Source organism: Salvelinus fontinalis, chromosome 5 (assembly GCF_029448725.1).
Source record: "Salvelinus fontinalis isolate EN_2023a chromosome 5, ASM2944872v1, whole genome shotgun sequence".
Taxonomy (NCBI): domain Eukaryota; kingdom Metazoa; phylum Chordata; class Actinopteri; order Salmoniformes; family Salmonidae; genus Salvelinus; species Salvelinus fontinalis.
The window spans coordinates 24,624,042-24,636,234 of NC_074669.1; the positions used below are offsets into that span (position 1 = coordinate 24,624,042).

General features: G+C 42.1%; 1 protein-coding gene across 1 annotated transcript in view; it reads right to left on the reverse strand.

Annotated features, from left to right (window-relative positions):
* Window positions 1-4,158: 4,158 nt before the first annotated feature.
* Window positions 4,159-12,193, reverse strand: part of LOC129855365 (PR domain zinc finger protein 5-like) — a 64,732-nt gene continuing 56,697 nt past the window's right edge. Inside the window, exons 15-16 of the mRNA XM_055922936.1 lie at window positions 9,940-10,044; window positions 4,159-5,139 (exon numbers count right to left, since the gene is read on the reverse strand). Of these exons, the coding sequence (XP_055778911.1) occupies window positions 4,975-5,139; window positions 9,940-10,044 (270 nt within the window). The 3' untranslated portion in view covers window positions 4,159-4,974. The remainder of the gene's footprint in view (window positions 5,140-9,939; window positions 10,045-12,193) is intronic.

A 12,193-nucleotide genomic window follows, 5' to 3' on the forward strand; every position in this document is an offset into this window, starting at 1 on the left:
TGTCATGTGAGGTGTGAAGTTGAACTCTGGTCATTTTATCTGTATACTGTACAAGTTCTCTACACAAGGATCTCATCCTGAAGAACACACCTGATATCTGTTTCAGTTTAAAATGAATAGGGCAGAGGAGGCAGAGGAGGATCTCCTTTTCTTTAGGTATAATAATGTGCTTGACGACATTCCCCAAGTCTCTCCCAGTCATGGCTTGTAAGGTGCAGACAGGGCTGTGGTCACTAATGACACTGCAGAGTGAAGGCACACGCAATGCACCCGATGACAGGACTGAAGACCGCTGGGGCTATAGAGGTGGACTTACTGACTGATGCCTTTTACTCTTTAGACATTCATTATCAACATCCATGTTTTCTGTGGTATTTTACTTTTCTCTCATCCTGCCTCTAGACCTCTGTCCAATTCTCCTCTTTCATCATCCCACTCTCTCCGCTGTGAGAAAAAGAGGGGAAGAGTGTTTGTTGGATCAAGAGAAACCTCAACACATTCATCAGATATTGGTTAGAGCCTGTATTTCAGAGCCCAGGCCTGAAATACACGTACTGCTCAGAAGGAACAGCGTATTTGACAGAACTGGAAAAACAGTCATATAAAAGAAGCTGACATTCTTGAACTGAACATTCTGTTTCGGGACAATGCCTGTCCAGCTTTGTTCTCTGTACATTGTTACATTCATGGCGTTTCTCACGAGCTTCAGCCTCAGCCTGGAGTCTGAGGCATCGTGTTCAAATCAAGTCCCACATCCTGGCATTTACAGGGTAAACAATAAGAACACAATGTCTGACCTCCAAATCTGCATCTTCTATAACAATGTGAGAACACCACTGTTCCTTTCTCACTTTTTCCTGACTATGAAAAGCCAACTGATATTTGAGGTGTTGAACTGTTGCACCCTCTACAGCCACCATGGTTATAATCTAACCCTGCTGGTCATCTATGAATGGATGTAAAAAGGGCTTTATAAAGTACATTTGATTGATTGATTGATGCATCTTGCTTGTGATACTGGGCTGAATACTGTTAGAGGAGGATACCATTTTCTAAAATGCATTTCTCATGTTTTGAATCTTCAGGAAGCGTTTATGTTGGTGCGTGTATGAGGCTGGGAATTGGGGGATAATGCCTTTCCCAATTTGCTACTAATTAAATCATCCCTGTCTACCTGACCTGATAGACACCTCCTTTTCCATGCAGTCTGGGAGACTGGAGATGAGGTTAGACCATCTCCTCATTTAATATGTGCACGCGCACACACACACACACACACACACACACACACACACACACACACACACACACACACACACACACACACACACACACACACACACACACACACACACACACACACACACACATACAGAACAAGGACAGATACAATTGTGTTGAGTATTCCACTGCAGTGCTTTCTTTGACCAGCAGAGGCTTTGAGGTCAAACTAGAGATATTTCATCTTTCTCCACCTACAACACTCAATTATCTTTACTACACTTTTCTACGACTCTTTTTCCTGCTGGTGTTGTCTTACTGACTGTCAAGTTCTTGACATCTAAGTGGTTTTGGGCACCAGGGTTTTTTGGTACCCATGTGCCACTCCCTCGGTTTCCATGGACGCAGGCCCTCAGCTTTAAAGGAATGTCTAGGAATGTTGGTACAGAGGCCCAGAATAGACCACACACCCTCCCTACACAAAATGCACATGGATGGAACCCTGCACGCGGGCACCCAACAACTCCGCATTCCCTTGGTCACGGAAGTGTTCCGGACTATCCGTTACCACGGCAACGGAGGCCAAACAGCATGGCGAGACAACATTGTCCGTGTGATTCCCGACGTGACGGTGGTTTTGCTGTAAACCCCAGCTGGCGTGGTAATGACACTCCATGGCGGTGGGCGTAGCTGGCGTGGGGAGCTGTGGGTGGACGCTGGTCTGGTCTGGGCCCAGTCTGGTCACACTCACAGATGGGGAGGCAGAGCAGGAAACTGGGGCTTCCAGTAAAAACATGTAATTAGAAACACATTGACTCGCTGGAAGCCCCGGTGTGCATGATACTACAGCTCTGTATGTGGAGATGGGGGGCTGTCCCATGAAAACACACACTGGTAAGGGAAAAGCCAACATCTTTTAGAGCCATCAACCCTCTTTCCGTTGAGGTGTGGAAAGGGTTATTCCACAGTTGAGAAAATCCCCCATACTCTGTTTACAACATGTAAAAAAATGACACTGTGTTTGAGAGCGTCAGCTCAGCCCTGAGGCCTGCCCACTAAGAGCAGACAGACAGCGAGCACAGCCGGCCCAGTAGGCAGAGTGGGTGCAGGGACCTGTGTGCTGGCTGAACCACGCCCGGCCATGTGGTGAACCCAGCTTCAGAGGGAGTGGAGGTTAACATGGCCACATCTGATTTGAGAATCCTGCAGAACAGCCAGCCGCCCAGTTCTCAGGGACACTGGGACTTTGAATGGAGACGCTCCTGTAGAAGCACATGTACATGTCGCTTCCCATATCCACCGTCGCCCATGTGTTTCGCGCGCAAGAGTAGCATATGCCTAATCAGTCTCTGGGGAGGATAGGTGTTACCAGTTTAATACATCAGATTTATTGATGGATTTTGCAACAACATTAAAACACAAACAAGCACCCAAACACAGAAAATAAACATGCCGAATGCATTGGTTTTATAAACCAGAGTATGTGTTTGCGGAGACTGACTGTCAAACATGACAGGATTTATACCCACTCTTAACAGACTATTTGATGACAAGCTTAGAGACTCCCAGCTCTGGGAGTCTGATCCAGCATCCAGCTGCCATTCAGGAAATTCTCACAGACGCAGTAAACCCTTCAAAACGCCTTTGAGCCTATCAGGAGCTTCAGCAGTGGATTGGTGTGAGAAATGAGCCCGAGTGAGTCCCTTTATAGCGAGAGCAGAGAGTAGAGAGTAGAGCAACCATCAGATAGCCTCTTTAGTGGGTTGCTTTAGATCAGGCAAAGTGGGAACTGTAGAGATCAGGCAGCGGTGATCAGTGGTGACTGTGGCCACTGGGGGAAAAAAACACTTCAATTAGGCTCCCAGCAGACTGCCAGCCAAACCAAGAATAAGGGTTAAATTAACAACAATAAAGCAAGCAAATTTAATCAACTCTCAAGTGTTTTCCGAAATACCCCAACGTCAACAGTTAATCGACACATACTTAGAATGAACAGAGTAAATGGCTGTTTGGTAAGTAATGAGGTTTTTATGAAGTCCATTTCAAAACAGGTGTGATGTGAAATGTTCACAGTTTGAGATGAATAGTAAAAGAGACAGAATGTGGAACAGTCTGTGGAACACAGGAAGGCTATGGTCTGGCCATATAAAAAGAACAGACAAACATACAAAATTGCACCATCCATTAAATACATTATCCATTTAACATACAGGATTTTAAAAACAGGAGTATAAACAGAAAGAAACTGCTTGGTCCCTCAATATATGAAATAACCATATAAAACAGTCTTAGCAAACATGAAATACAGTATTATGAACAATTGTTGCTCTTCTTTTGACAAACAGTAACAGTAACTTTGACAACAGTAAGAAGGAATTCATTGCGTTTCCAGACAATGCGTGGGCTGGAGGAAGGGAGTAGGCTGGCTGTGTTTGGTAAACATCTTTGTCTTTCAAACTCTTTGGAAAGTGTGTTACCTGGTCACAAGCATATAGCTGTAACAGAATAAGGCACTGTACGGTTGGCATAAGATGGGAACCGAGAAGCTGATAAGTAGGAAAGAGACTTTTGGAGCAAGGCTAGTTATTGTATTGCGCTGAATTGTCTGGACATGCCACTCCCAAACTTTTCTATTAAAACTCAATTGAATGTAAAGTATAAACAGGAAGAGAAGGGCGGTTTGGAAGCAGATCAGAACAGCGTGGGTCTTGCGCCTCATCCAAACCCCCTGTGAGTTGAATATGTACTCCATACTCCATAATTCCTATGTGCAGGATATGTTCCGATATTGAAATCTAATCTTTTCCATATTTTGCATTTGTATATATTTAATCGGAAAAAGAAAAGACTGCTTATTGCTACATCTGAAATGCATAGCATGCCATCCTGTACGTTTAACACTGTAAATATACAGTGAACTCCAAAAGTGTTGTGAAATGTTTTGTTGCTTTGGCTCTGCACTCCAGCACTTTGGATTTGAATTAATACAGTGACTGTGAGGTTAAAGTGCAGACAGTCAGCTATAATGTGAGGGTATTTTCATCCATTTCGGGTGAAGCGTTTAGAAATTACAGCACTTTTTGTATAGTCCCCCCATTTTAGGGGAACAAAAGTACTGGGACAAATTCACTTTTATGTAGCCAAAAGTGAAGTATTTGGTCCCATATTCATAGCACACAACGACTACATCAAGATTGTGACTCTACAAACTTGTTGGATGCATTTGCTGTTTATTCTGGTTGTGTTTCAGATTATTTTGTGCCCAATAGAAATGAATGGTAAATAGTGTCATTTTGTAGTCACTTTTATTGTAAATAAGAATAGAATATGTTTCTAATACATTATTTACCGTTCATTTATATAGGGCACAAAATAATCCGAAACACAACCAAAACAAACAGAAAATGCATCCGACAAATTTGTAGTCACAAACTTCATGTAGTCATTATGCGCTATGATTATGGCACACAATACTTAACTTTTTACTACTTTAATACACATACTGTAAGTGGATTTGTCCCAATACATTTGGTCCCCTAAAATGGGGGGACTATACAAAAAGTGCTGTAATTTAGATATGGATGAAAATACCTTCAAAATAAAGCTGACAGTCTGCACCTCATAGTCATTGTATCATTTCAAATCCAAAGAGCTGGAGTACAGAACCAAAAACCCACACATGTGTCAATGTGCCAATACTTTTGGAGCTCACTGTAGTTTATCTTCAGTAGTATCATATACAGTAGATGGGTTCTAGCCCTCTGTCTCCCCGTGAACATTCTCCATGTGCACTTTGAGGTAGTCGTTCCTGGTGAACTTCTTATGGCACAGCGAGCATTCTGCCATGGGCCTGTTGGGGTTGTGGGTCAGCTTGTGCCTGCTCAGCATCTTCTTCAGACTGAACGACAGATCACACACCTACAGAGAGCAGAGCAAACAGAAGTGTGTTAGTTAGCTCTGTTAGAGATTAGAACGGATTAGACCTTAACTACAGTACATACACATCTCTGTTATAGCAGCTCTCTGATGGATCTTACTGAATTCATTCAGTCCTAAACTAAAGAAGTGTGCTGCAGAGCAATATTAAGCTTTACAATCCCTATTATGGCTACAGTCAGCTGACTGAACCACATTTAGTTTGTACTGGAAATCACACGAGAGAAGGCTTAGATAGAAATCATATTTTCCCGACATAAAGAGGGAATAAATTAAACATAACATCTTTTACAAATGATCACTTTCACACCCGACAAACGACTCCATTTCACACTACCAGTCACCTTAATCCTGCATTGGCATGGGTGCAGCAGTTCAACACCCGGACTCAGGCTTCCCAGCATGTCTTCTTCACACTTAAATATCATCCATTCAAAATGCAAACAGTAGAGAAGTCCCCTAAAGTTCACAAGCGGTAAACCTTTCTGTGACAGAGTGTGTGTTTCTGTGATCACATCATCAACCAGGTTTAATCACCATTTAGGATGCACGTCATAACAGACGGCTGGAGATACAAAATACTAAAGATTTGCACTCAAAGCCTTTAATAGTGAAACAATGCATTTCATGAATTGAATTCAAACACATCCTTGAAATGATTACAATAAAGAGATGGCCTTAACTGATAACAGTACTGTCCTTCGTTTCCCGAACCCCCTAGTGCTAACCCAGCCAGTCTGGGCTTAAAAGACCCATCATGTCAGAGGGTTCTGAGGGTTAAGGAAACAGCCAATTTGATTGGCTTTCAGATGTAAAACTCTAGTAATTTAAAAAGACACAGTTGTGGGTCTTCCATAAAACAGAATAAAAACAGTGGAAGGAAAGATGTTTTCAATTTCCAGACATGGTAAGAGGAAAGTGAGGGGGATCCAGAGACTTTAACAGGTCTTAAAAGATCCTTCCAGAGCATCAGCAGGACCCGTGGTCGCGTGTTTCTCTCTGAGAATCATTATTACTCCTGCGGTATTATAAACAGAGGGTAATTTCTCCCTCTGATCTTCTCAATGTGTTTACGTGAGATCAGTCGACTAGACCTCTCCAGAGGAGAGAGATCTTTATCTTCCTCATATTGAGTTTTAGCCCACATCTGGCCCCGTGCCACAGTCTGGCTGAGCCGAGTACATGCACACACAAGCACACATACATAAGCGTGGACACAAAAGCACGGACACACACATATGTACACATACAATCAGTGCCAGTCAAAAGTTTGGACACACCCACTCATGCCAGGGTTTTTCTTTCTTTTTTTATATTTTCTACATTGTAGAATAATAGTGAAGACATTAAAACTATGAAATAACACATATGGAATCATGTAGTAACCAAAAAAGTGTTAAACAAATAAAAATATATTTGAGATTTGAGATTGTTCAAAATTGCCACCCTTTGCCTTGACAGCTTTGCACACTCTTGGCATTCTCTCAACCAGCTTCATGAGATAGTCACCTGGAATGCATTTCAATTAACAGGTGTGCCTTGTTAAAAGTTAATCTGTGGAATGTCTTTCCTTCTTAATGCATTTGAGCCAATCAGTTGTGTTGTGACAAGGTAGGGTGGTATACAGAAGATAGCCCTATTTGGTAAAAGACCAAGTCCATATTATGGCAAGAACAGCTGAAATAAGCAAAGAGAAACGACAGTCCATCATTACTTGAATACATGAAAGTCAGTCAATACGGAACATTTCAAGAACTTTGAAAGTTTCTTAACCTGTCTAGGATCAGCGTGGCGCTAGCGGCACACCCCCCCCCCCCCCCACTGAAAAACCAGTGCCGCGAAATTCAAAAAAAATATTTTTTTAAAATATTTAACTTTCACACATTAAAGTCCAATACAGCTAATGAAAGACACAGATCTTATGAATCCAGTCAACATTTCCGATTTTTAAAATGTTTTACAGGGAAGACACAATATGTAAAGATGTACATCTATTACCTAAAAACACATTAGCATAATCCACCATCTTTTATTTGTCCACCAACACCAGTAGCCATCACCAATTCGGCTAAACTAAGATATTTATAGCCCCTAACCAACAAAAAAACTCATTAGATGACAGTCTGATAACATATTTATGGTATGGGATAGGTTTTGTTAGAAAAAAGTGCATATTTCAGGTATATGGCATAGTTTACAATTGCACCCACCATCACAAATGGACTAGAATAATTACAATGAGCAACGTGTTTACCTAACTACTAATCATCAAACATTTCGTAAAAATACACAGCATACACGAATCGAAAGACACAGATCCTGTGAATACAGACAATATTTCAGATTTTCTAAGTGTCTTACAGCGAAAACACAATAAATCGTTATATTAGCTTAGCACATAGCAATTAGCAGCCCAGCATTGATTCTAGCCAAAGTGAGCGATAAAAGTCAACATCGCCAAAAGATATTAATTTTTTCACTAACCTTCTCAGAATTCTTCCGATGACACTCCTGTAACATCACATTACAACATGCATATACAGTTTGATCGAAAATGTTTATATTTAGCCACCAAAATCATGGTTAGACAATGTGAAATGTAGCTCAGCTGGTCACAAAATGTCCTTGCGCCACTTAGACAGTGATCTACTCTTATACATAAATACTCATAAACGTGACTAAAAAATATAGGGTGGACAGGGATTGATAGACAATTTAATTCTTAATACAATTGCGTTATTACATTTTTTAATTTATCCTTACTTTTCAATACAGTTTGCGCCAAGCGAAGCTACGTCAAAAAACATGGCGTCCTAAGCCACTAAAATGTTTCGACAGAAACACGATTTATCATAATAAAAATGTCCTACCTTGAGCTGTTCTTCCATCAGTATCTTGGGCAAAGGATCCTTTCTTGGGAGAAATCGTCTTTTGGTGGAAAGCTGTCCTCTTGCCATGTGGAAATGTCAACTACGTTCGGGATGAACTGAAAAGCGTGCCCAACTTTTCACATCGTTGCAAAAATAAATGTCCCAAAATCGCACTAAACGGATATAAATTGCTATAAAACGCTTTAAATTAACTACTTTGTGATGTTTGTAACTCCTATAACGAGTGAAAAGATGACCGGAGAAATATAACAGGCTAAACTAACGCTTGGAACAGGAGAGGGTCGGTGTCTTCCACGCGCGTTACGCAGCTCCCAAAGAATGACTAGCTTCAGAGTTTTTTCATTTGTAGGGCCTGTGAACGCGCAATCGAGCCCGTTGGAATCGTCATCACGTAAAGGCATCCAGGGGAAGACGTAAGAAGTGTCCGTATAGTCATAGCAACGACAGTGCCCTTTTAACTGACTTCAGAAAAGTGCCCAACATTTCTCAAATCTGACTCCATGTCAGGGAAATTGCTGTAGAATGGGCTCTGTTCCACTTAGAGACAAAATTTCAACTCCTATAGAAACTATAGACTGTTTTCTATCCAATAATAATAATAATATGCATATTGTACGATCAAGGATTTTGTGGGAAGCCGTTTAAAAAATTAGCCACATTAGCATAAATAGTCTAAACAGCGCCCCCATCCCCAACAGGTTAAAGTGCAGAGGATAAGTTCATTAGAGTTAACAGCACCTCAGATTGCAGCCCAAATAAATGCTTCACAGAGTTCAAGTAACCGGCATCTCAACACCAACTGTACAGAGGCGAATCAGGCCTTCATGGTCGAATTGCCGCAAAGAAACCACAACTAAAGGACACCAATAAGAATAAGAGACTTTCTTGGGCCAAGAAACACAAGCTATGGACATTAGATCGGTGGAAATCTGTCCTTTGGTCTGATGAGTCCAAATTTGAGATTTTTGGTTCCAACCGCCGTGTCTTTGTGAGACGCAGAGTAGGTGAACGGATTTCCGCATGTGTGGTTCCTATGGAGGATGAGGTGTGATGGTGTGGGGGTGATTTGCTTGTGACACTGTCTGTGATTTATTTTGAATTTCTTTATTTAGATGGCACACCACCAGCATGGCTAACACAGCATTCTGCAGCGATGCGCCATCCCATCTGGTTTGCGCTTAGTGGGACTATCATTTGTTTTTCAACAGGACAATGACCCAACACACCTCCAGGCTGTGGAAGCGCTATTTGACCAAGAAGGAGAGTGATGGTGCTGCATCAGATGACATGGCCTCCACAATCACCCGACCTCAACCCATTTGAGATGATTTTGGGATGAATTGGACCGCAGAGTGAAGGAATAGCAGCTAACACGTGCTCAGCATATGTGGGAACTCCTTCAAGACTTTTGGAAAAGCATTCCAGGTGAAGCTGGTTGAGAGAATGTGCAGAGCTGTCATCAAGGCAAAGGGTGGCTACTTTGAAGAATCTCAAATATAAAATATATTTTGATTTGTTTAACACTTTTTTGGTTACTACATGATTCCATATGTGTTACTTCACAGTTTTGATGTCTTCACTATTATTCTACAATGTAGAAAATAGTAAAAAATAAAAGAAAATTGAATGGTACTGTATCCCCACACCATTTGGAGTTATGGTTAAAGTGGAAATATGTAACTTTTGGTGCCACCTGACCAAATTCACATTGAAATGTGATTTATAGATCTATAATTCTACTTGAAAGCAGTCTAAGAAGTGGTAGATATGTTCCGTGTGCGCTATTTCTATGCTTCCCGTTCTTAAGTTTTGGTTATGTGTCTTTTACTGAGCAATCAGGAAACGGGGGAGCGATTTCTGCATAGTGCAACTTCAAAGGCCCAGAACTCACATCACACTGGAAGGGTTTCTCTCCGGTGTGGGTCCTCATGTGTTCGTCCAGACCTCTCTTCTGACTGAAGGCCTTGTTACATTCACTGCATTTATATGGCTTCTCCTGCAGGGACACACAAACAAACGCACAATTACAGACAGATCACCTCTCAACACACAGCCAACCCGTATACTATACACAAATACTGTACTCAAACAGAGACATGGACTCTCACACAATGGACACCCACAATCACACACACCCCCTCATATCCTCTCACTTCAAACCCCACCGCCCCCCTAGTGAGTTTATGAAGATATGAAATGAGAGATTGTACAGCCCCTGCAGTAGGGAGGAAATGGCCAGCGTATGGGGCCATAAGGAACACATGGATCCCTCTAAAGCATAAGAAAACACGGCACAGAAAAGCCCTTTGAACATGTATGAGTGCGCCGGCTCACTGGGGCTGTAGAATATCACCCTCTTCTCCACACCTCATCAGTTTACCAAAGAACATTTCCTCTGTGCCTTTCAGAGGCCTGTCTGGGTGTCACTCAAAAGCTCCTATCGCTCTGTGGGTGTGTGTGTTTTCTGTGTGTTTGCGTGATTTTCTGGGTGGACAGTCTCTCTGTGGCTCTTTTTGACAAGACTCACTGATAGCAAAGTCTCTACCCATTTAGGGCTCAGTTGTCATGGGAACTGGGTGAATACAGGAAGTAAGGGTCCTGGGAAAATAGCTATCATGTGGGAGGGACAAGGAGTGGCCAATGACACAGGATACAACCGGAGGTAAAGATCAGGTTCAATGCATATGTCTGTGAGTGTGTGTATGAGTGAGTTTGTCTGCGTGAGTGTGAGTGAGAAAGAAAACGAGAGACGCCTAACAGTGTGTGTGGGTGTGTGAGAAACTTGGGTGTGGAGACCAAACCAGAACATAAGTGACGGTTTGTGTATTGTAAACCGCCAGATAAACCTGCTAGTTTAACTGGTATCACTTTTCTAATAAAGCATCACTTTCACACTCAGGGTAAAACTTCCTCCTGAATGACATACAAAAAAACAAAAAAGGTTCAAGTTCAGAGGTCAAGAAAACACACAGATGTATAGGGGTGATGTGGAGGACCCAGAATGCATCACTGTGACCCCAGTAACATCTGTATCTGCTCTTCAGCAGATGTTCACCCTTGTGACATTCAACCTGACCCTCTGATTGGCTCATCTCTGAATCTGTCCAGTCAGGAGCCAGCAGGGTTATGAATGGAGGGATAGGGCTCTGTTTATGTACTCTAAGAGATCCAGGAGGATCACATTTCATATCAAACGTGTGGTCAATGGTCATCTCTAAACCAACATATCCTCTGTAATCCAATACAAAATCAAACCCTTGTCCATATACCCCTAGGCATTTCTTATAGCTTTGAAAGAATTGGAGGTAATTAGCAATATGGTGATGATTCCGCCTAACCTACTAGAGGGCAAGGTGGAGCAACTGCCGTATTGCTAATACCCATCTAAACTTAATGCTGTGATGAACCAATCAGAGACTGCTATATTGGACCAATAGGAACCAGCTAGAACTGACCAATGAAAAAGTGTTACAGTAAAACCCATTCAGAGGTTTCCAAACTGAAAACAGAGGAGCTTGGAAGATTCTGATGGAACTTCAGAACTCTGGGCCAAAGCCAAACAAAATCAAACAGGCACCCCCACAGAGGGAACCAGTGGAATTTTAATCAGTGTGTTTACAGTCAGATCACTCTTGTCACCATCAGAGAAACTTAAAGAGATTAATAAAAAATCTCTGACCAGGCAACATGTCAGACGCTTTATACGAATCACATGTGTTCTATTGTAGTTGCCGATGGTTTGCTATGTGGGATAAACACACAACTCTAAACAGATCCATCTCTAAACTATACATTAACACTGAGCTGGAGCTCCTTCAGCCAAATGGCATTTGTTCTGCTGAGGGGTGACTTCATCGTCCAACTCTCTGCTGTGTGTCAGCTCAACCCATATTTCACTACTGCCGTCACGGTGCTCTGAGCAAAGACAGAGCCGGGGACACACAAAGCCATGTCTCAATTCAAACATGAATGTTTCATCAAGTCCTCGCTAGAGAATAGGAGCTGATAGGAGTGTCCCTGTGCCGCCAGCTGCCTGTTTCCACTGTACCGTTTTAGGCCAGAAGCTTTATACTGTACCTGCAGTCCAGGTTCATAGAGTGCAACGTAATGAGGTGTGCTTGAGCAAACAGGAAATGTACTTGAAA